The sequence below is a fragment of the Rhincodon typus genome, chromosome 9 (assembly GCF_021869965.1).
Source record: "Rhincodon typus isolate 14 chromosome 9, sRhiTyp1.1, whole genome shotgun sequence".
In the NCBI taxonomy this organism is placed as follows: Eukaryota; Metazoa; Chordata; class Chondrichthyes; order Orectolobiformes; family Rhincodontidae; genus Rhincodon; species Rhincodon typus.
In genome coordinates this window covers 17,247,015-17,273,154 of record NC_063340.1, presented here as the reverse complement: position 1 = coordinate 17,273,154, position 26,140 = coordinate 17,247,015, and the positions used below count along the sequence as shown (strand labels likewise).

Genomic DNA, 26,140 nt, shown 5'->3' with positions numbered 1-26,140 from the left:
AATTAAATCATCCCGCTAGGTAGAAAAATCCACTAGAAAGTCATGTTTACTATTATAAACGGCAGGATCCAGGATCAAGTGAATAACCTTCATCGAAGGAAGATTTACACAGCAATTGGCCTCTTTCCCACAACCCACCCCTGCCTCTCCAGAAATGAATCATAATTTTATGTTCAAATGCTCATTAAATGGGGTTTTGTGCTCTCACACCTGCTTTGAATGTTCATGGCTGTTCTTTTGAATGGTCTCAGTTTGATTTTATCACTTGTCAGTGATGTTTTAGCCAAAGAAAAGTAATGGTAAATCAAATAACCAAATAGCTAAGTAGAAATGATTTTGCTGGTGAGAGAATTACTCTGCAACTGGAGAATTTTCATGGTAATTAAAATATAGAGAAAGCTGAGTTATACCAAGAAGCAGAGATCTTAACATGTGGGTGTAGTTTTTCTCTTGTTAACACATATTATAACATTAACCAGTTTTATGTTTTGGTGAACCTTTGAATGTCTTATCTTTCCATAGCAATTGTTTGAGGACCCAGAAGGGAAGATTGAACTGCCACCGACTCTTAAAATTCACTCATGGAAGCGTCCTTATGAATTTATCCTAGAGAAGGTCAGTCTGCTATGCAATGTTTCTGTAATGTCTGAGAATGAACTGCGTAGTTATGGTGACTAGCCTATCTATTTTATGGATTCTCAGTTAAAGATTCCAGTAATAGAATTGGCGTTGCCACTCTCAACATGCTTCTTCTGTATTCTCCAGTTATTCTTCTAAACTTTTCAAAATGTGCAGAAGCTGCTATATTACAGAAATTGTCTGACAGTCATTCTGCAGCAGATAGCACTGATTTCTGACAACTGCTGTTGTGAGGCAGACTCTTCTGACTTGTTTTGAGTGTGAATGTAGCAGTGACTGCCCCTCCCTGTGATATTGGTAGATGTTGCTGGGACACTTCAACTGGCATTACAGCTGCCTTTGTGGCTGCCTTTATTTTTATTCACTCACAGCATGTGGGTGTTGCTGGCGAGGCAGCATTTATTGTCCATCCCTAATTGCCCAGAGGGCAGTTCAGAGTCAACCCAAATTGCTGTGGGTCTGGAGTCACACGTAGGCCTGACCAGATAAGGATGGCAGTTTTCTTTCTCTGAAGGACATTAGTGAACCAGATAGGTTTTCTGACAATTGGCAACAGTTTCATAGTCATCATTAGATTCTTAACCCCAGATTTTTGTTGAATTCAAAGTGCACCGTCTGCCATAGCAGGACTTGAACCTGGGGTCCCAGAACATTACTTCAGTCTCCAGATTAATAGTCTAGTGATAATAGCACTCGTTCACCACCTCCATCTAAAAACTGACAGAAACACGGACCATAGTCAGCAGGATTTGAACCTATGCACGGGAGACCACAGTGGGTTTCAAACCCATCATCCTAAGCACTTGGCCAAAACTACACGCCTTTTGAACGCCCTCTCACTAGTGAGCCATGATTTGAAGTTCAGGTTGTCAAACCAAAATTAGAAATTTACTCAACAAATATTTAGTAAGTGTGTGATTGAATTTTGAAGCTCATTGCCAGCATAGGTGGTAGTTGTGAAATGCTGAACAGTTTTTCAAAAAAGCTGTTAAATCTAGACTAACAGGCTTAATGGGATGTTTGGATGGTTACTTTTGATCACCCAATGGACTTCAACCAAAAACATTACTGTTGTGTTAAATGCATTTGTTTCCGACATATGACAGATTGCCTAGTAATTAAATAAAAAATACAGAATTAAATCCAAGAACTGTGGAATTCCACTGCTGTCCTCCTCAGTGTGATAAATCATGTAGCTGGTAGATTTATATCAATAATATGTTTTACATTAATTTCAGCTACCTGTTATTGTTGAGAGAGAATCCTCATTCGACCTAATGACTGCTAATGAACATATTTTGGAGAGTGAGGTGAGTGCTAACAAACAATTAACCACAGAGTTACTGCACACTGCACTTGCTTTCATGGATACGATATCTTTAATGCATGTTGCTTGCCATTTTCACAGTGGCATCACAGGAAATGGGATAGCACAGGAAAATGACATTGAGGTAGATGATAATCCATGACCTAGAAGTGTGGAGCAAGCTCAAGGCACTGAATGCCTGTCACTACTGCCATGTTTCTTGCTATGTTCATACTCTTATAATCTGGTAATGTGAAGGGTAGAATAAGAGACTATTTTGACTCACACTGCAAAAGTACTAAGTTAAAAAGATATACATTGCAGCACCTTCTCATCGTGCAACCAGCTTCACTGGAGTAGTGCCCTGGAAATTGAGCCTGCTATTCCTGGAGTCATCACAAAAGTTGAAGATTTTTTTTACGCAAAGATTCCTCAATTTACTTGACTTTCATGCCCAGGTTGACAGAGTACATGGACCAGGTTTTTGTATTGAACAAGAATCACTATTTATTACAAGTGTAATATATATATGTAATGATATATAATAAATTACACAATGGATTGGGTATAATAAATATTGCCATAGTTTGAGGATTGATTGACAGACCAGAAATAGAGAGTGGGACTAAATGGGTGGCAGGCAGTGACTAGAGATTGTGTGGATCAGTGCTTCGGCCCCAGCTATTGATGATATACATGTATGATTTGGATGATAATTCCAAGTTTGCTGATGATGCAATCTAGATGGAATTGTGAATTGTGAGGACAATGTTAGGAGGCTTCAGGGTGACCTAGACAAGTTGAGTGTGGGTGCAAATATCTGGCAGATGCAGTATAACATGGATAAATTTAAAGTCAGATGCTTCAGCAAGAAAAACAGAAAGACAGAGTTTTATTTAAATGGAGATACATTGGATAATGTAGATGTACAGAGGGATCTGGGTGCCCTTGTACACCAGTCAATGAAATTAAACAGGCAGGTGCAGCAAGCAATTAAGAAGGCAAATGGTATGCTGGATTTCATTGCAAGAGGATTTGAGTTAGAAATGCCTTCCTGCACTTATACAGGGCCCTTACAAGACTGCACCTAGGGTATGAGTTGAAGTGGTTCTGCAGCCTAGCAACACCACGGCTAAGCCTAAAGACAAGCCTTAAAACCCAGTCTGTTTGAGAGAAGATCCACCTGAGTCCAATGAATATCTTCACTTATCAAAGCTGTTGAGCTTAACACCTCAACAATGAGTCTCTCAGAAAACTTTGTTTTAATTTACGTTAAAATGTCACTATCTAGTGGAATCCAGGACAATGTGGTGGAGAAACCTCATGGACAGCTCAGATCAACTCACAGACAGCCCGGTGCAAGATGGTGGCAGAGCAACGGTAACAAAAACAGAAGTTGCTGGAAAAGCTCAGCAGGTCTGGCAGCATCTGTGAAGAAAAAAAAATCAGAATTAACGTTCTTCCTCAGAAAGGAGGAGCGGAGCAACAGGGCTGTGTGCAGGCTGTTGTCCAAGGCCCATCTGCCTTCCTTCTTTGTTTTTATTTTGCTTTATTATTCTTTTCTTTTAGTCTTTTTATACTTCTTTTCTGTGGCGGGTCGGTTGGCAGCACTGGTGCGGCAGTGAGTGTGGGCTGCATGCAGAGTGGCAGACGTGGCATCCCCAGCAATCAGACGCAGCAGCAGCAGTAGCGAGGACATTCTCCTGGTGATCGGAGGCAGTGGTAATGAGTGCATTCTCCCACCAGTAGAAGCCTGTGGCAGCCTGTTCTTGCTAACTCAGCAGTCCTACATCAATTCTGGCTTTAAAACAGTTCATTTTCTCATTTCACAAGTTGAACTACTGGAAAAAAATAAAAATACAGTCTTTACCCATGTTTCATTGAATACTTTCACAACAATCTTACTGCCAATAATCAGTATGTTTCATCAGGAAAGGTCTTTTCTTATCTTTGGACTATGTGTTTAAATTCAATAATTCACCATCAAGTTTTCATGAATTTAAAAACTAAGGAAGGTTATTTAACCTCGGATGCTTAGCTGAAATCAGTGCAACATCACATACTCCCCCAATCACATTCACGTGCGCACAAACATATACACACACAGAGATTTGTATGGATAGCAGTTGAAGTAGTTTTAAGTTTTGGAAGAAACAAGTGAATCATCAGGAAGACTGCAGAGTATAACTTCACTTCTTCAAAATACTCTGGCAAGACTTCTGGCTGATTAATGAAAATCTCTTCAGAGATTGCTGCTTGCACTATAAGATTTGTAGTCAGGACTGTCAAGACTACATCCATAGTTGCTGCAAAGCACTGTGGACAGAAAGATAATATTAGAGAAAATTCAACATAGATTGCTACTGTTTTTGACAGAATGTCTGGTACACTAAGTAAAGCTAACAAATTTCCTGGGTTCTCATACAGAAGTAGAACATCTATCTCATCATTCAGTATTACTGAAGGACTTTTCTGCACATGCAGAGTTTGCTGTTCTCTGTAATCATCTCATGTACAATCTCATCAGACTCACTGTGTTGCTGGTTGAAAGATCATTATGAACACTTTTTGAAGCTGGACAGACCGGAATGTCCATCACATCTTCAGTAGATACTTGTAGTGTTTTTCCAATGAACACTGACAGTCAAAGAGACTAGCATCACCATAGGTGAAGGTGGAGAATTCTGCTCACTCCAGTCTGAAGAATAGAAGTGTATCAGAGAAATCTTAAAGTTCTGCACCAAGGACTAGGTACCACAGGATTTACTTCCTGAAATGACAAGGCTGAACCTGATAGTAGCCTGGTTGCAGGCTTACCCCCAAAGTGTGTCTCCTGTGATGAAACATCTGAAGAAAGAGGCTCATTCTCTTCTAACACAACTGGAGCAGTATCATAAATCTGACCAAACATTTGGAAGAGTTGAGAAACGTGTTCACAAAAATCATCCAATGTTCTTGACATGAAACTTGAGTAGCAGAGAAAGCTTTGGGAAGTCTTCACAAAACGTTGTCCAGTCTTCTTTAGACTCATGTTACTGGAAATCCTGAGGTTATTCCTCACAAAATGAAATTAAATCATCATCCAGCCAATTACAATTCCTCACAGAATAGAATGTTTTCATCATGCTGACATGGTGTCTTTTACCTAGGCTAATATGTCTATTGCCACTGTAGAAGACTCCGCTAGACACAAGCTTGCTAATTTCAGAAGGATTTTCTCTGCAGGAGTTTGACAAAGTTGATGTTTTCTAATCAATTTATTCAGATACATTTTGAAACACGTCTGGAGCAAGTGGGACTTAAATCCAGGCCTCCTGGGTCTTAGGTAGGGACACTACCATTGCACCACAGTTTTAAAGGGGAATGCAATAGATTTAACCATCTTTAGCTTCATCAGTGGCTTATCTCTATCATAATGTCAGAAATGATATTGTATAACTCACCTCTTGACTCCCTTTGTTGACCATCTACAAGACACAAATTGGAAGTGTGATGGAATACTCTACTTCCCCGGGTGAGTTCAGCTCCAGTAGCACTCACAAAGTTCAGTTCAGCGTCGGATCAGCTTACTCGGCACCCCCTTCCACGACTTTATATGTTCACCTACCCAACCCCCAACCCCTCTCCTCTCAACACTGGTGCACCATGGCATGTGTACTATCTACTGAGATACAATGCACCAATGCATCAACCTTTCTTTGACAGCACTCTCCAACTCATGATCTTCACCACATAGAGGAACAAGGGCAGCAGCAGGAACACCTCCATTTGTAAGCCCCCCTCCAATTCATATACCACCCTGACTTGTAACTGTAGTGACTTTGCTTCGCTGTTGCTGGATCAAAATTTTGTAACTTGCCGCCCAACAGGAGCTCACCATCCCTTTCTCAAGGTCAGTTAGGAATGGACAATAAATTCTGGCCTTACCAGTGATTTTTGTGTGCCACAAACAATTCAACTAAAGAACTGAAAAGTGACTACCATTTAAAATACTTTATTGGCTCTGAAGCCCTTTAATCTAAGTATCCTGTGATCTTGAAAGGTAACACACAGACACAAATCTTCCCTCCTTTGAGGGCAGCCTTTATCTCCATCTCCCCACAGACGCCTATCCTGTTTCTGTCTCTTATGTCTTTTCTGTTCCTTTTATTGTCACAATGCACTTAAACCATTAATAACTTTCACAATAAGTCAAACTTTAAGAATTTTAGGGAGTAATTCTGTAGTTTTTCTTTATATGGCTTTAATAAACAAAGGCACCTTCAAGCAAGGTTGAACAGGTTACTATTGTTACATATTCTTATTCCCTGTGTCTGAACAAAGTTAGCAGCCACTTCATCAAAGCAAATAAGATTTACTAGATTCATAAATCTGTAATTTTATGGATATAGTCCTCACTTTAGTTAAAAAGAATACTCACAAGACAATTATTATTGTGTTATCAGAGGGAAGTACAAAACTCCAAAATAAAACCTCTGCTATTTTTAAAGCTTTGCAGTAATTTCTTCTGTTTTGTCTTCACCAGATGATGCGATGGATTATCAGTGAAATCATTATGCTGTGGCACACCTGCCAGGACTCTAAATTAAATGATAAGGTCTTGCTGGAGGCAAGGGGATCTCCCTGGAAACCTTGGGAGCACATATATGCCCTTTGTAAGGTTTCAAAGGGACACGTACCTCTTTACAACAGTTATGGAAAGTATGTTGTGAAGCTGTACTGGATGGTAAGAGTTTCAATTATCATGAACTTAAGACCACCTTTGCTAACTGAAAATACATCACAATATATCTTTGAATTTGTAATTTAATATCTACTTGATAGTTCACACATTTATTTTATCCAATTGAGAATTAGTTAGGAGTAGGGCAGCACATTTAAGAATGTAAATTTAATTATGGAATATGGTGACATCGTGAATGCATCCTCATTACCTTTACTAATAGTTTACAATTTTGCAATGTTTTAGTGTAGATTTAAAGCAATTAACAGTTAAGAGAAATAAGATAAAGGCAATATTTGATTACATTGTATGTATGTTTATATTTCTTACATTTGAGAACAAGTAACCCAAAAAGCAAATCAATTAGCTTTAACTTTAAACTTTTCCTCAGATCTGAAAAGTCAATAGATACTCCAACTCAACTTTGTTCAGAAGTTATCTTCAGCCCTTCTTTGACCTGGGGGGAGCAACATGAATAATTTGCCCATTTCGGACTTTGAGACTGCAGAGCCAGATTGTCTCCTCAAGATAGTTCATGATGCTCTCCCATTTTTGAACTTGCAACATCTCACACCATTCCTTCACTAACATGACATGGATATCTCTTTGCTTGGTTATCAACAAAGCCTGTCTGCCATCCTCCAGATTAGGTATTCCTCCATTCATCCTACATTTAAAAAATATCATTTCAAAACTCGTAAATAGTCTTATATTTTCAACTTGGTCCCTTTGCTACTTTGTGTCACATTTAATTCTGAAATGAGTTTCTAATGTTATATTTGTGCCATCACCAAGACTACCTATTTCCATCATCAGACTTCGTCCCTGTCTCAGCTCATCTGTTGCTAATAACCTCATGCATGCCATCGTTACATCTAGAATTGACTATTCCAGCGCAATCCAAATTGGTCTCCCACATTCTATCCTCTGTAAACTTGAAGTCATCCAAATCTCAGCTGCCCAGGCCTTAACTTGCAGTAACTCCTGTTTCCTTAACACTCTATATTTATTGACCTATATTAACTCCTGGTTAAGTATCTCTTGACTTTAAAATTCTCATCTTTGTTTACAAATCACTCCAAGGCAGAAGTGTGCGTGATTTCTGGACTTGACTGTAGTACAGTATCAAATTACTGCTCAACTATCGAGATTCTATCGTTCATTTGTGACGTTAACCGATGCCCATAGGATGAACACAGGATTTGAAGCACAATTTTAAAAAACAAAGGAACATTTTGTTCTGAGCAACATTTATATCTCAACTAACATCTCAAAAATAACAGATGATCTGGTCATTAGCAAATGGGTATTTGCAGGAATTGGTGCACAACTTAGCTACCACATTTCCTCATTTACAATAGCGACTGCACTTCAAGAGTACTCAATTTGGTAAAGGATTTTGGGATGTTCAAAGTTTATGAAAGGTGCAACAAAAATCTGAGTTTTCTTTATTGTAACATACAACAGAAGTTGTCCTGTGATGTTCTAAAGACCAGCCAGGACTAATATAACGTTCAGTTGAATTAAAAGTCTGAGATGGTTATATCAGGACATGTTATTATCAGCTATTACCTATGGTTAATAGAAAATTGTTGGAGAAATTTGGAAAATGGAGCATATGGTAGGTTGGAGCTTTCAAGTTGGAAGTGAAACAAAAGAGGAACAAAACAGCAATGTAGCAGAGATTTCTAAATCTTACTTTACATTGTCACCTCATGGCTTGAGCTTGTAACTGCATGTAGATTCAAACCCAGCTATTTTTCATAGAATTGCAGTCATAGACAATTTTTAATAGGCAGAAAAGATAACTGAAGTTGTACGATATAGGCAATTACAGCATCATCATCATGAGTCCCTTGAATCAAGCATAACATCAGCCAAGTTACATGGTTTGTATGGCCTCAGGTAAGTCAGTAGGCTAATCCTGGAGACTCTGGGCTTGAGAAATGAAATACAAAAGTTGCCCCGAACAAGGAGGATTTTAGAACCCAGGTTTTGCTCTCTTTTCTGCTTTCACCACTTTTCTGCATTAGAATTTAAGTAGTTTTTGACTGTTGAATGAAATGCTACCACATGACATGGGTTATAGCATGGGTTATAAGTGCTTTCCATGCACTAAATATGATCTTGCCATTGAAAATATGTGACTTTTTCGAAAAGTCACCATCAAAGAAGAGATTCGGCACAGCATTAGCAGTGCCTGTACAATCTTCCAAAAATGGTGCAACTTTGGCAACAGAGATCTCTATAAGAAAACAGACTCTTTAGTCTACAAGGTTATTGTTGTCACCATACTTCTACATGGCAGTGAGAGTGGGGTCATCAACTAAAGGCACTTTCAAGCACTGGAGAATTTCCACCCTGGAATGCCTGTGCAAAATACTCCAAGTCAAGCGGGAAACCGAATGAACAAACTCCAGCATCCTCACCAAAGCCAAATCCTCCAGTATTGCAACCTTGACTGTGCAAAATCAACTGGTCTGATCTGCACACTGCATCCACATGCTAAGTAATCGACTTCTGAAACAGACCCTCATCGCATGACATCGCTTTCCTACCTCCTGAGAATAATTTTTTGAAAACATGGACAAACATTTGTTATGCTTCCTATACAGATGCTGCTGGCACCACAACAAGAACTATAACGATTTATTTATATAATGCTTTTAAAATATCTCAAGACACTTCACAAGAGTGCAATAAAACTATGACACTGAACCACATAAGAAGATAATAGGTCAGGTAATCTGAGGCTTCATTAAAGAGGTGGATGTCAAGGAGCATCTTATGGGAAGAAATGAAGTTTGAGAGCGCAGTGTAGAAAGAGAATTCCACAACAATGTGCAAGTCAACTGAAATGCCACTAATAAGAAGAAGAAAGTGCAGTGAATAAAAACAGAGATGTTTAAGAGACCAGGATTGGATGACTGCAGGTATCTGAGACAGTTGTGGGGCTGGAGATTACAGAGGTAAGGAGTGGGTTTTAACACCTTCCTCCTGCCATGGTAAACTTGGTGTTCGGGAGGCATTTAATCAGGCAGAGAGGATTCTATGTCCATTCTGATTAGGTCTGTGGCAGAAAGGCCCATGGAAGGCCTTTCTGCACCAGTTCAGGTCCAAAATGGGCAATTCAAGCCACCTGAGGGTCTCATCCTGCCATTGCTGACATTAACCTAGCAGTGGACAAAGGGCTTGCCATTTGTCTGGCATAACCAGAAAACTTCTGCAGGTTTGTTAGTTGGCTTGATTGAGATAACTGGCATCAGGAGTGGGGAGGGGTGGTGCTGAAAGCTTGTGAACCCCTCGCAACTCCCACCACATAACTCCTCCTGTAAACGTTACTCACCCGTGGCCTCAGATCTAGCCATTCTACTACAACTCAGGTGGGTATAACACTGGCAGCAGCCATCGCCTCCCTATGATGCTGTCAGTTGCCTCAGTCTGATTGGACAAGACACCCCCTCAACAGTTGGTGATCTTTGATCCTGGGGAAGGCATTCTGCTGTCCAATTAAGAACCTGAATAATTCTTCATATGGTGGTCGTTCCCTATAAGAAGCAACGCTGCGCTCTCACAGTTTCTCTAGATGGTGGGCAAGATGCATATCACCTTCATTAAATACCACCCAAGGAGGGACAAGGCCATGGAATGATTTGAAAATCAGTAAGAGAATTTCAATGTCAGGTAATTATTTGACCATGAGCCAAGACAGGTGCAGGATGCTAGGGGTGATCGGTCAATGGGACTTGGTGCAACATAGGCAGCAGTGTTTTGGATGACCCACCCACCAGGACTGCATTGGAATAGTCTAGAGATGACAGTCACAACTGAGTGTATCAGCAGCAAATAAACTGAGGTCAGCAAAGTCAAGTAATGTTGAAATAGGCGGTCTTAGTCATGGTGTGAATGTACATTTGGAAGTTTATGTCTTGACCAAAGATTAACTTAATCTGAGACTGTAGCCACAAGGAACAATGCAGTCAGCTAGGGATTGGAGTTTTGAGCGAGGATCAAAACAATGGCTTCAATCTTCCAAAAAATTAATTGGTCACGTGATAGTAGATAACTCGAATATGGATGACAAAAAGAGATCTGCTTTTGAAGGTTTTCATCTTGCAGTTGTCAGGACAGAGGCAAGGGCAGAATCTTATAGGGGTCTGAGTGATGTGGGCTATGGTGAAATTTGTGGCAGAATCAGACAAGAAACTCAGTGAGGCCAATCTCAATGCCTGGAGTATCTCATTTCATCTTTTATGCTTTTGACAACAGAATGTTGGGTTTATAATTAAGGGGGATTGTTGCTTGTTAAATGGTATGTTGATAGCACAACTTGCCTGATTAATATTCAGCTTCCTATCTTACCAAACGTCCCAAGCAATTAAGAAACATTAAGAAAATTCCAGCTGTCCTCTGTGTGCTAGCAGCCTGAGGATTTCACCCTCAGCCAGCTGCAGCGCATTTGCAAGATTGTGTCCAACTCTTTCTAAGCCTGCAGTTCCCCCACAGTGTCAGTATCTGAACTGGTGGAGAAGGGGACTGCTGGAGAGAGCCTTTTTGATGCTTCCTCTGAGGCTTTGGTATTGTCATCCTTAAGGGTTGAGTAGTTGGTTCCTGGGTGAGTCAGTTATTTCACTGTAGTGGTTGGAGAAACTGCGGTTCCTGCAATACATGAAGGTGATGGTTTTGCAGCCAGTGGTTAGAAGTGGTGTGTAATGAATAAGACTGACAGGAGAGTTGCTGTGAGAGTTGCAGTGGAATGAAGAATGATACTTATTCAATTGGTGGGACGTGGATATTTCAGCTTCCACACAGGAGTGGTCCCAGTCTTCATCTGCGAGGGACAGGATTCTCTCCTTGCATGATGCGAGAAGTCTAATGTCTGGCTTCTATCCACCCATGTGTGCTGTCTCTGCCCTGTCATGGTCTGTCTTCTCCTATAATGAGAGAATTGAATGAGATGAAAGTGGGTGGCACAGTTGTTACTCCTGGCGCAGTTCGGCAAAAAATGATGAGAGATTCTAAGGGGATGAGGAGGAATTGCAGAGGGCATTGGAGGTTACTGGTTTGGGAGACTGGGAAGTGAGAGTGGCCAAAGGAAGATGTTGCAGGCAATAATGAAAATGGCACAGCCTGAGCCTTTGTGGTATTTGCGTGTAATAATAGAGTGAGTGTGTGGTAGCATAGAGAAGAGTGTAGCACTTACCCTGACAGTGCAGAAAAGATCACTGGTTTCTTATGGCACTGTTCCACACATTGGAGACCACACTGACCTCAGGTCAGGCTGTGAGGATTTGGTGTCATGGCCTGTTCTGCCGGTACTCCAGCAAGAGGACTCCTCTGTGCTGGAGTACCCCTCCACCAGGATCTCCAGGTCTTTGTCAGAAAATCACAGTATACCCTTCTCTGAATAGGGCAGGTTCAGAATGCCAGTGCTCACCCGGGTTCACAGTAGACTTTAAAAATGGTGCGGATGTAAGGGATGCCAGCCATTTGCTGCATATCCACTGAGTGGCAAGTTATCCTGAGAATGGTGCATGTAAAATGTGGCTGGAGTTTGACATGAGGGACACAGGAAGATAGGTAGTTAAGGAGACAAGTTTGGCCTCGCAATGAAAATCCTTCCAGAAAATGAGATGCAACTCAGACTTAGCCAAAAAACTTGAGATTCAGCCCAGGAACACCAAACATCCAAGGAAACCGCATTTGTACTGCATGAGATGAGGGTGCTGATTGAAGAGTTGACTCAGATTAGCTGCAAGGTTGCCGTCTAGAAGGCATAAAAAAACTGTTGTTTTGTTTCATTAAAAATACACTAGATCTGCAAATATTCTTTCAGTTTACAAAAGACGATATTTCATATGAATATGTAGCTTCTAGCAAGCACAGATTAGTCACACTGCAAGCCTGTCTGATGATTTTAAATTGGTTGTTGCTATAATTCTTAGCACACTTGGAATTCGACAGGTACTGTCCAATTGTGGAATCACATTTGATGTTAAACATTATGTTTCAAGTTTTGTAAACACAGGCTGGTTGAGTACGATTGGTATACTCTTTTGATTATAAAGACCTGAAGGGATATACTGTTTGATACAAACTGTTCATCGCTGACATGCACAACGTACCTATCTGGCATCACATTAGCACTGAAATCTATATACCACATTACTGATTCGTATGGCAGGCAGAATGTCATTTTGGCCTTTACAGCAGCATTCTGATAGTGGAAAATACAACTTGTGTTGCTGTTAACAGCATGAAACGTCTAGCACACTTGATACTCAAATTTTCCATTTTCAAACCAAAAAATGCCCAGTCTCCTCAAAATATCCTGGAAGAGTAAGGTATCTCAAATATTTGTGCAATAGATGAAGCTATTACAGTAGCGGCAGACGTGATATTTTCCACTACCAGGACGCTATTGACAAGCCAAAAAAGATGTTCTGCCAGAGTTCAACAAGCACTGTGCTGAAGTAGACCTCTGCTTCCCACCTTGCCCGCAGAGATTTTCTGATTGGCCATTTCTCTGATAGTGACAATCTATAGCTGGCCCATTACTCTGAAAGCAACCGACCAGGGTTGGCCCATTTTCACCTGATTGTAAAGCAAAACAGCATCAACTGGCCAACTTAGTTCTACACCTATTTATTTTCATGGAAACTGGACTCCGTTCCAGTATATATACAGATACATGTCCCGTTTTCTCCACCTGGGTTGTGCAATGGTTGGGGGCGTCTGGAGTCCCCATCTGTCCCCAGCTTCAGAAATTAAAAAGCCATTGCACAGGAGTAGCTACAAAAATTGTACTCAACATTCTGCACATTATATTAAGTTTTGAGCAGGACAACTCTAAACTACAAGCAGGATGCTTGACCTTTCTTTAGACTGCTGTGTAACATTAAGACAACACCTGGACAGCATTCATTATTAACACATTTATAATGATCATTTATAGTCTAAGTCAAGGATTTATCCCAAACTTACAGTTTGAAACTTAAAATAGTTTTGAATCAATGCGTTGAGAGATGTTACTGCATACTTTTGTGGCAAGTGGAACTTGGAACACTTAGCAATTTTAGTTCAAGCGACCCAGGGCTTTTTGTGTTTAGCTATGTTTGCCACATAAATTTATCTTACCAATTCGACACCTACAATGACTTTGAATTGACTGTGCCAAGTTTTCATAGAATACCAGCAAGCAGCAATTGTGACACCATCAATGACCCCTTTCATCTAAATAAAAACAAAGTGCTGGAGAAAGTCAGGTAGTCTGGCAACATGTGTGGAGAGACAAACGGATTTAATGCTTCAAATCCATTATGACTCTTCATACTTAAAATATTAACTCTGTTTCTCTCTCATTAGATGCATCTGGATTTTCTGAGCTTTTTCAGTACTTCCTGTTTTTATTTCAGATCTCCAACATTCACAGTAGTTTGCTGAGAGAGGACTGAGGCCAGGAATTAGCTAGGATGGATTTGCTCTGTATTTTTGTAGACTGGATATAGCTGTGCAATTTTCCATGCTTCTGGGTAGATGGCAGTGTTGTAGCTGGACTGGAACAGCTTGGCTCGGGGCATGGTTAGTTCTGGAGTACAAATTTTCAGTACTGTTGCCAGAATGCAAAGGTTTGCATTGTTTGCAGTAACCAGTGCCTTCAGCTGTTTCTTGATATCACTTGGAGTGAATTGATTGTCTGAAGGCTGGTATCCTTAATGCTGAGGATCTTAGTAGGAGGTCAATATGGACCATCCACTTAGCACTTCTGACTGAGGGTGGATGCAAATTTTCACCTGATGTGCTGGCTTCCTCCATCTTTGAGAATAGTGATATTTGTGGAGTTTCCTCGAAGATCCCTAAATTGTAGGATTCCATAGCTCCATCTACCGTATCTTGCTTCTACTGTTTGGAATGCAAGTAGTGCAGTGTAGTAGCTTCACCAGCTGGACACCTCATTTTTAGATATGTTTGGTGCTGCTTCTGTTATGCTGTCCCGCACACTTCATTGAACTAAGATTGGTTACCTGATTATAGAGTGAGGAAATACTGGACTATGAGGATGCAGATTATGATTGAATACAATTCTGCCATTGATGGCTCATACACCTCATGATGCCAAATTTTGAGTTACAAGATCTGTTCAAAATTTATCCCATTTAACATGGTGGTAGTGCCACATAAAACAACATAGGGTACCCTCAATGTTGACTGGGCCTGATTTTGCCTCCACAAGGGCTGTGTAATAGTTGCTCCAATCAGTACTGTCATGAACAAATGCATCTACAACAAATAGATTGGAGAGGATGAGATCAGGAAGGTTTTTCTCTTTTTCCCCTTCACTACCTGCCATAGTCTCAATCTAGCGGCTATGTCCTTTTGGACTCAGCCAGTAGTGGTGCTACCAAGCCACATTTGGTGCTAGATGTTGATGTACCCTACTCAGATGCATTCTGTGAAATTGCCACCCTCAGTGTTTCCTCCAAGTGCTGTTCAACATCGGGCATACTAATTCATCAACTGTGGGAATAGTGGGTGTTAATGAGCCAGAGATTTTCTTAACCTGATGCCATAAGACTTCATGGGGTCCGATATTGATATTAACAACTCTCATGGCAATAAAACTGTGCTACCACCTCTGGTGGGTCTGTCCTGCCAGTGCAACAAGACATAACCAGGGATCTTGTTGGTGTTATCTGGAATATTGTCTGCAAGGTACAATTCCTTGTCTAGGGTGGGGGAGTGTTAGGGGGAATAAAGTTGGGAGAGAAAAAATGGGTATCATGAACAAGATGAGTTTGCAGGGGGGATGAGGAGATATAGGTGACAAAGCAGAGAAAGATGTAAATGATAGCAAGATCAAGGATAGGGCTAGGTAAGCTTTAGATGAAATTTATTTGGTTTGATTAGTGCAAGAGAGGGGAATTTAAAATATGTAACAAATGTAACATGGTTGTTAATATATTTTAATATGAATAAATCGAAAGGAATTGCTTCCATGTAATAAGTAACTATGATAATATAGTAGATTTTTAAATATGTGAGTCCAAAACTATATAAATGACGACCGAATTTCAGCCCAAGACACTGAAGCAGTTACTGTATTTTCAAATTCAGGTCAAACTACTGCTTGAGACCAATTTCAATCCACTGCTTTGAGTGTTTGTTGTAAACTAAATCTCCTTTGGCATTTAGAATAAACACTGCCAATCAGCTGGGAGTTTGGCCATGTCACTTCTCATCCATCAGCCTCACTGAGAATCAAATAAACAGAGCAGCATGAGTCATGATTAAGGAAACTGCATGAGCCTGCTTACCTTAACTATCCTATTTCCTGCTTAACTTATTAATATAGTTTGTGCTGCTGCACAGGCATTGTAGAAAATTTTCAGAAGAATCCTTAGCAAATGACAATTTGATTAATGAACCCACTTAATGGGTTATCCCTCATCATGGCAGTGTCTCTTGGCATCAGTAACAATGAGTCACTATGAAACCAAAATGGAACCAGAGGATAAAGACTAGATGAATCATGTTAGGTCCTATAGGCAGTTCCTTAGATAATTAATTAGTCCATGATCCCATGCAATAAGATCTGCCTAACATCCAGGCTTGGGCTAATAAATCTCAAGTAATGTTTGTGCCACACAAGTGCCAGAAATTGACCATCTTCAACATTAAAGAAACTATAAGCAGCTACTCTTGACATTCATTAGCAAAACATTCACTAAATCTCTCACTATAATGACCTGGAGGTCACCACTAACAGAAACATAACTGAATCAGCTATCGACACACTGTGTCTGCAAGAGCTACTCAGAGAATGGGTCATTTATGGCATGTGACTCACCTTACTCCTCAAAGCCTTTCCACTGTCTACAAGGCACAAGTCAGAGTGTGATGGAATACTTTCCATTTGGCTGGATGAGTGCAGCTTCAAAACACTTGTCACAATCTCTGCAGAGATAGTTAATGTTTAAAGAGTAATTCAAACTCCCAGTTATTTGCTGAAAGAATGATGCCACAACATTCTGCATTTCATAGCAAGAATAAGCTTCATTGTACAAAATTAAACAAAGCCAAGACTATTAAAGTAATATTTAAAAGGAACAACAAGAGAGCAAAGATTTGAAGTGATCTGCAAAAAAAGGGTGAAGCAGGGAAACATTTTTTCACTCACTGAATCGTTAGGATACGGAATGCATTGCCTGGAAGTGTGCTTGAGGCATTCAAGAAGGCATTGGATGATTATTTGAAGAAAAATAATTTGCAGGCATTTGGGGAAAGATCAGGAGATTGACTCTAGGTAATGATGTTCATTTAACAAGCCAGTGCAGGCATGATGGGCTGAGTGGCCTCCTCTTCAGCCATGAGATTTCTGTGATTCTGTCATTTTAACTTGTAATTATTTAAATTTTAAACTGACCCACAATGCCATTAGGGAAAGAATTCCAGGATTTTGACCCAGTGACCGTGAAGGAATGGCAATATATTTCCAAGTCAGGATGGTGACTGTCTCAGACACGAAGTTGAATGTGGTGGCGTTCCCAAATATCTGCTGTCTTTGCCTTCTAGATGGAAGTGGTTGTGGGTTTGAAAGGTGCTGTCTGAGAATCTTTGGTGGATTTCTGCAGTGTATTTTGTAGATAGTACACACCGGGCGTCGCTGGTGGAGGGAGTGGATGCTTGTCGATGTGGTGCCAATCAAGTGGGCTGCTTGGTCCTGGGAGGTGTCAAGCTTCTTGAGTGTTGTTGGGGCTGCAATTATCCAAGCAAGTGGGGAGTATTCCATCACACTCCTGACTTGAGTCCTATAGATGGTGGACAGGCTTTGAGGAGTCAGGAGGTAAGTTACTCCCTGCTAATTCATAACTTCTGACCTGCTGTTGTAGCCACTGTGTTTATGTGGTGAGTGCAGTTGAGTTTCTGGTCAATGATAACCCCTAGGATATTGATAGTGGGGGATTCAGTAATGGTAATAACGTTGAATGTCAAGGGGCAGTGGTTAGATTGTCTCTTATTGGTGATGGTCATAGCCTGGCAATTGTGTGACGCGAATGTTACTTGCCACTTGTCAGCCCAAGACTGAATATTGTCCAGATCTTGTTGCATTTGGACATGGACTTTTCAGTATTTGAGGAATCATGAATGGTGCTGAACATAGTGCAATCATCGGCAAACATCCCCACTTCTGACCTTTATGGAGGGAAAGTCATTGATGAAGCAACTGAAGATGGTTGGGTCTAGGACATTACCCTGAGGAACTCCTGCAGAGATTCCCTGGAGCTGAGATGACTGACCTCCAACAACCACGACCATCTTCCTATGTGTCAGGTATGACTCCAACCACCAAGTGTTTGCCCTCTGATCCTATTGATTTCAGTTTTTCTAGGGCTCCTTGATGCCACACTTGGATGATTGCAGCCTTGATATCAAGGACTGTCACTCTCACTCTCACCTCACCTCTGGAATTCAGCTCTTTTGTCCATGTTTGAACCAAGGCTGTAACAAGGTCAGGAGCTGAGTGACCCTGGCAGAACCCAAACTGGGAGTCAATGAGCAGGTTATTGCTGAGCAGGTGCTGCTAGATAGCACTGCTGATGACACCTTCTATCACTTTACTAATGATCGAGAGTAGGCTGATGGGGTGGTAATTGGCCAGGTTGGATATGTCCTGCTTTTCATGTGCGGGACATATGTGGGCAATTTTCCACATTGTCGGGTAGACGCCAGTGTTGTAACTGTATTGGAACAGCTTGGCTAGGGGAGTGGCAGGTTCTGGAGCACAAATCTTCACCAGAATGTTGTCAGAGCCCTTAGCCTTTGCAGTATCCAGTGTTTCCAACCGTTTCTTGATATCATGTGGTGTGAATTGAATTGGCTGAAGACTGCTATCTGTAATGCTAGGAACCACTGGAGGAGGCCGAGATGGATCATCCACTTCTGGCTGAAGGTTGCCACGAATGCTTCAGCCTTATATTTTGCATTGATGTGCTGAGCTCTTCCATCATTCAAGATAGGGATACTTGTGGAGCCTCCTCCTCTAGTGAGTTGTTTATTCGTCCATCACCATTCATGACTGGATGTGGTAGGACTTCAGAGCTTAGATCTGATCCGTTGGTTGTGGGATTGCTTTGCTCTGCCTATCACTTGCTGCTTTCACGGTTTGGCATTTAAGTAGTCTTGTTTTGTTGCTTCACCAGATTGACACCTCGTCTTCAGCTGTGCTGGGTGCTGCTCCTGGCATGCCCTCCTACACTCTCCATTGAACCAGGTTTGATCCTCTGGCTTGATGGTAATGGATGAGTGGGGGATATGCCAGGCCATGAGGTTACAGATTGTGCTGGAGTACATTTCTGCTGCTGTTAATGGTCCACAGCGCCTCATGGATGCCCAGTCATGAGTTGCTAGATGTGTTTGAACTCTGTCCCATCTAACATGGTGATAGTGACATACAACACAATGGAGGTTTTTCTTAATGTGAAGGTGGAACTTTGTGTCCACAAGGACTGTGCAGTTGTCACTCTGGTGTAGATAGAGATAAACTATTTCCTCTGGAAGGGAAATCCAGGATGAAGGGAACATAATCTTTAAATTAGAACTAGGCCAGTCAAGACAGAAATTGAGAACACCTTTTCATACAGTAAGGATAATTGAAATCTGAAATTCTCCTTCTCTGAAAGGCAGCAGATGCTAGGACAATTGTATCTTCCAAGACTAGGATGGATAGATTTAAGTTTAATTGAGGTAGAAAGTGAAGTTGTGGTAAGAGAACTGTGTGTGATCTCAGTGATGGAACAACAAACCAGCTCGGCGAGCCAACCAACCTCAACACCCATAACCCGAGCTACAAATCTACTCCAAAACCTTAGTGATGGAATAGGCTAGCTGGGTTGAATGTCTATTTCTGCTCTATAATAGTAGCTATAGTCTGAAGAGGGAGATAGTCAGAAGTCCTACCTTCAGTTCCATGGTGACTTTTGTATATTGCAGAGTATATGCAGGTTAGAAAATGGTTAAATTAAAGAGCTAAGGAAAGGTGGTGGTATGTGTGTTTACTTTCTGAGCAAAGTCTTCAGACTTGATCGAAGGCTATCTTATTCCAAAACTCTGACACTGGATTAATGAACAAAGGGATTTCACTTCATTGAAAATAATTTTCAAAAATGTTACACCTAACTGGGTAGTGCACTGGAAAACAAGCCCCACTATTCCTGGAGTTGTCACAACAGTTAAAGATTTAAATAAATTCACAGAATTCCTCAATCTACCTGATATTCAGATCCAGTTTGACAGAAAGCATGAACTAGGTTTCTGAACTTAACACTATTTAATACAAATAAATAGATTTTAGCTACAAGTAAACAATTATGAACTGTTGACTCATAACTCTACTAATTAAAATTCTACCCTCCTGTTACACACACATAGACAAGAAAAGAAAAACATGGGTATTACAAATGGAAGGAAAAAACTGGGAAAGTAGTCCAGTGGTCCCTGTTCACAGGATTTTCTGAGGTGATTTTTGTGCTGATCAGAATGTTGCTTCTCAATCTTCCTTCTCCGGATGCCTCAACATGTTTGCAGGACAATCTGTTTATACTTACAAAAGGCACTGACTTTATAATTAAAGGGCAAAGCTTATATCAACTGCTGAAGGAAAAATAAACTGGCTTTCTTCAGGCTTAAGTGTTTTTGCTGCAGAGAACAGGGACATTTTCTGAGCTGGTGGAGGTCTCAGGCTTCTCCGTATCTTGTTCACAAGCTGTTCAGCAATGAGAGAACCAATCACATTGTTGTCGGTAGGCAGAAGGCCTTTGCCATTGATGACTGATCACTAGTCCACGGACCAATAAGTTATTTGTTGCTGGCTGAATCTCCCATTTTTACACGCCCTTGGCTCAAGCTTGTCTGCACATTCTCCGACTACTGCTTGAACCAACACCTGCGTCAACAGTAACTGCAATGAATGTCAGGTTCAACACAGTGTGGAGCTGGAGGAACACAGCAGGCCAGGCAGCATCAGAGGAGCAGGAAAGTTGACGTTTCGGGTTGTCTACACTGTGTTGTCTCTGACTCCAGCATCTGCAGTTCTTGCTATCTTTGAATGTCAGATTACTTGCTTTCAAGATCATGCCATAATCCTTCAGCAATTCTTGGTTTTAAAACAGTTCTTTCCTCATTTTAGTCCACCTGTAAAAATACAGAAAAATAAAAAGACAGTCTTTACAAAATTAGAAAAAAATTGATTTTATTCAAAGTGACTATAAAGGATTGTCATTGAAATTCAACTGGTTTGTTCATGAATTTTAGGAAGGAGGTCTGCTGCTCTTATCCAACCATAAAGCAACCTGATTACTTCCTAATTGCCTTCTGAACTAAAGGCACTCAATTGTACCAATTTTTTACAATTGGTTTAGCTCACCACTAACAGCAACATAATAGTCATTAAATATGGCCATTGCCGGTAACACCCAGCTCTGGAGAGTGTTTCTATTAAAACACAGAGGGAGGGAGAGTCAGTCACAGATTGTTCCAATGCATCATGGTGGCAGGCTCGCTGTGATAGTAGTGAAAGATTCCTGTTTCTGTGCCTGCATGTAATGGGATAAGTGGCAAGAATCAAAAGCAAAAAGAATGTGGTTAAATGATTAATCCTCTTAATACTAAATGTTGAAGAAGACATCAATAATTTGTTGCATCCATCAGGTTGAATATCTCCATGTGATTTGTAGTCACAGTGCCTCATCCTATTCATTAAAGGAATCACTGTGTCAATCAGCTGTAGGTCTCGTGCACAGCAGGCATGCTGCAATATGTTGTGTTGAATTGCATTGGTTTGGTGCACTCATCTGTTAACTATATTTCCAGTTGACTGTTGGTCTTCCTGTCTCCTCTCAGGGGTGCTGGCGCAAGATCACAGTGGATGATACAATGCCCTTCGACAAAAATGATAAATTGTTGCTTCCATCTTCAACCTGTCTGGGCGAACTTTGGCCAATGTTGCTGTCAAAAGCTCTCATAAAGCTTGCAAGCATTGAGTATGTTAAAGCCATTTCTTTAAGGACACGTATTAATAATAATAAGTTCAACATTTTACTTTTTAAAACTTGTGTACACTGTCACAAAAATGTCTCTCCCTGCCTTCCAAATTGTGCTGAAGTGAAATTTGCTAGATCTTCTGTAATCATTAAAGATGGAATTTTCTATCAAATACATTCCACTTATAATCATAGAATCAAAAGCACAAAAGGAAGACACTCAGCCCATTGTGCCTGTGCTGACTCCTTCACAGCCATCTGATTAATCCCATTTTCGTCTTCTTTACTTATAGCCCTGATTTTTTTTTGTCAAGTATTTAACCAATTCCCTTTTGAAAATGCCTGTTGGGTCTGCAACATCTTCCTTTTAGGCATTGCATGATACGCAAAGTACTTCTTCTCCATTCCCTTTTGGTCACTTTTTCAATTTTTTAAATCTGTGACTCTCCTGACAGTGAAAACACTTACTCTATCAATACCTCTTATCATCGAACACAGAACACTACAGCACAGGATCAGGCCCTTTGGCCCACAGTGTCTGTGCCGAACATCATGCCATTCTAAACTAATACCATCTGCCTACGTATCATTTTAAATGCTTCTATTAAGCCTCCTCTTGATGAAACATATATACTTTAGTGCCTATCATGTAAAGTTTTATTAATTTGTAATCATAGCATCATACAGTACAGAAAAGGCCCTATGGCCCATCAATTCTGTTTGGCCTAAAATACACCACTACTTAGAATAGTCCTACTTTGCTGCACTAGGCCCGTAGTCTTCAGGTGCTCATCCAAGAACCTATTAAAGGTTGTGAGATCTCCTCCTCCTCTACCCTGCCAGACAGTGCATCCCAGACCCCAAACACCTTCTTGTTGCAAAGGGTTTTTTTCTCAAATCCCCTCTAATCCTCCTGACTTTCACTTTAAAATTATGGCCCCTTGTTTTTGATCCCTCGACTATCAGGAACAACTACTATTCATCCTATCCATTCCACACATATTCTTATACACCTCTGTCAAGCTTCACCCTCTCAACCTTCTCGGCTCCAAACAAAACAAACTGAGCTTCTCTAGCCTCTCTCCAGAGCTGAAATACTCCATCCCAGATAACATCTTGGTGAATTTCCTTTACATCCCCTTCAGTAAAATCACATCTTTCCTGTAATGGTGACCAGAACTATGCACAGTACTCCAGCTGTGGCCTAACCAAAGTTCAGTACAGCTCCAGCATGACCTCCCTGCTCCGATAATCTATGCCTCAACTGATAAAGGCAAGTTTCCCATATGTCTTCTTAACTACACTGTTAATCTATCTTGCCACCTTTTGCAAACTGTGGACAAGCAACCCAAGTTCTCCCTGTTCCTGTAAGCTTTTTAGTGTCCTGCCATTCATTGAGTACTCCCTTGTTTTTCTTCATCTATCAAACTGCATTACCTTATATCTGTCCGGGTTAAACAACCATCTGCCACTGAGCTGCCTAACTGACTAAACCATTTATATCTTTCCATAACTTAACACTCTACTGCTCACTGTCAACCACCCAGCAAATCTTTGTGTCATCCACAAACTTACTTATCATCCCTGCTACATGATCATCTACATCATTTATGAATATCACAAACACTAAGAGTCCAAGCACTGATCACAATGGTACGCCACTGCACATAGGGCTCCAGTCACATGAAAATCTTCTACTGCCATCCTCTGTCTCCTGTCATTAAGCTAATTTTGGATCCTCAACTTGCCTGGATCACATGAGCTTTTACCATCATTATCAGTTTCCCATATTGGACTTTGTCAAAGGCCTTGCAGGAGTCCATATAAATGACATCAACTGCCCTAGCCTCATCTAAACACTTGGTCACCTCCTCGAAAATTCTGCCAGATTTGTTAGGCATGACCTCCCTCTGCTGATGATGCTGACTACCCTTGATCAAATCTTGCCTCTCTGAATGGAGATTATTTTTTCATTCACTATTTTCTTCAAAAATTTCATTACCACTAATGTTAGACTCATTGGAATATAGTTTCCTTGTCAATATCTACCAATTTTCTTGTAAAGTGGAACCACATTAGACATCTGCATTCCACTGGTACCTCCCCCGTGTCAGAGACAATTTAAAATTTAGGTCAGCTCCCCGCCCCTCCTTGTAATTTCCATAATTATAGTATAATTTTAATTTAATTGCCTTTATAATATCCTATTCATCATTTCCCTGTTACCGGCTAAATTTGTTTGTCTCTTTATATCAGAGCATGATCATTACATGCTTGCATATTTTTAACCTAATTTTAATAATGCTGTGGTCAAATAGTGTCAGCAAGACCAAACACAATGCACCTGGCGGACTCTCCAAACCCTGCGGGCTGCTAAATCCCATGGTCTGTCCATCATCGTTGTTCCAGAGCAAAACAACAGTTATCTGCTGCTTCTTGACAAGAAGATTTGGCATGCATCAAAGTGTACTGTTTCATGTTTAGGGTCTTATGTTGTATATTATGTCAAATATATTACAACCTGGTTATTCATGTAAGTGGTCCAAACATTCTAGATTCAGCCATGCACCCATACTGCCCAATGTCTGTCTATGGAATGGTATACCCTGGGGTGTCACAATTCAAGCCAAACTGTTAAGAAATGTCTGAGAAAAAGATTTAACTTTAATAAAAACTGAGCAAGCAAATCCCACTCCAGGGCAACAGCACCTTTGTCTGACACCCCAAACTGAGCCAGAGTATGAAATGAATATTTGAACACTGTTGCATCCAATCAGTTACATCACAATTCAGCAACTACACAAAATAGTAATTTTGTTTCGACTTTATTTTCAGACACTTTGTAATCATAAAGGGGTTGAGGCAAGTGGAAATGTGTTTGTTGTGTTAACGTGTGAATAAATCAAAGCCTTGGTTCAGTGATGATATTCTTGCATCTTAGCCAGAAGTTGTGAGTTCAAATTGCATTCAAGAGTCTTGAACACAGAATAAAGGCTAACAATGTAGTGTAATCTCTGGGGAGTACTGCTGTTTTGCAGCTGCTGTCTTTTGGCTGAGACATTAAACCAAGGCCCTGACAGACCTCTCAGATGGATGTAAATGATCAAATGATAAAAACCTATTCCTACTCAGGAACTTGCCGATCAACTTTCACGATTAACATGCCTTTAAAAAAATGTTTTGAAACACATTCTAATCACTAAACTTAGTGGAGATTTAATTGGCGGCTGTCACAATAATACAAAATATTGAACGTGCTACATTTCCCTACATTGTTCGTCATTGTGTTTGTCCATAGTAAAATAACTTATACCTGCCCTACTTGTTCTCCCTCTGAACATGAGGTCCCCCTGTTTTTCTACTTACAAAACTAAATAACTGTCATTGTCTCTGATTGAGTATTTTCTACCTGTGTTCATAATTGAGAAGCAGGGTCTACTCTCCACTGCTCCAGCTCTGGTCTCATGGAACTTCTCTCCCTTTGTCACAATTATGCTTCCAGCCACCTGGGCCCTATGCTCTGAAAGTTCTTCTGTATACTTTGCATGCTGCACATGTCTATCTCTGTTGAAAACCTATGACTTTCACGAATCCTTAGACATTCTTTTCCTTGGCTTGTTGTTCAATGTTGTCTGATTCCACCCCTGTGAAATCCCTTGGGACATTATTCTTTGTCAAAGACACTCCATTAAAGCAAATTGCATTTGAGGAAACAGCATTAAAACCTGCTAATTCGCATATTCTCCTTTTTTTTCAATAGTCACATGACTATACTTCAAATTGAAACACTACCTTTTTTTTCACCTCCTAAAAATGTACATAACTGCATTAATGAAAGTGTAAACAACAGAATATAGGAAGTAGGGGCTCACCTCCAAAGGATACTAGTCAAAAATAACACATTGCAAGTAAAAAAGGAAAAAAAAAGTTGAACACTATTAAAAATAACATATTATAAGATAAAACAGAAAGAAAACAACTTTCATTTATAGTCATACAGCACAGAAAGAGACCCTTTGGTCCAACTTGTCTGCACCAACCAGACATCCCAATCTGACCTAGTCCTATTTGCCAGCATTTCGCCCATATCCCTCTAAACCCTTGCTATTCATTTATCAATTCAAATACCTTTTATATGTTGTAATTTTAACCGCCTCCACCATTTCCTGTGGCAACTCGTTCCGTTCACACACCACCCTCTGCGTGAAAATGTTATCACTCAGGTCCTTTTCAAATCTTTCCCCTCTCACCTTAAACTTGTGGCCTCTAGTTTTCGCTCCCCGCCCCCAAAGAAAAATACCTTGGCTATTCACCTTATTTATGCCCTTCATGATTTTATAAACCTTGATAAGTTCACCTTCAGCCTCCGATGCTCCAGGAAAAATGCCTCAGCCTATTCAGCCTCTCCCTATAGTTCAAACCCTCCAGTGCTGT

General features: G+C 40.5%; 1 protein-coding gene across 1 annotated transcript in view; it reads left to right on the top strand.

Annotated features, from left to right (window-relative positions):
• The window catches only part of adgb (androglobin), a 179,491-nt gene that overhangs the window by 9,846 nt on the left and 143,505 nt on the right, over positions 1 to 26,140 (top strand). Inside the window, exons 3-6 of the mRNA XM_048600925.1 lie at positions 523 to 615; positions 1,878 to 1,949; positions 6,471 to 6,671; positions 21,567 to 21,735. Coding sequence (XP_048456882.1) covers positions 523 to 615; positions 1,878 to 1,949; positions 6,471 to 6,671; positions 21,567 to 21,735 — 535 coding nt within the window. The remainder of the gene's footprint in view (positions 1 to 522; positions 616 to 1,877; positions 1,950 to 6,470; positions 6,672 to 21,566; positions 21,736 to 26,140) is intronic.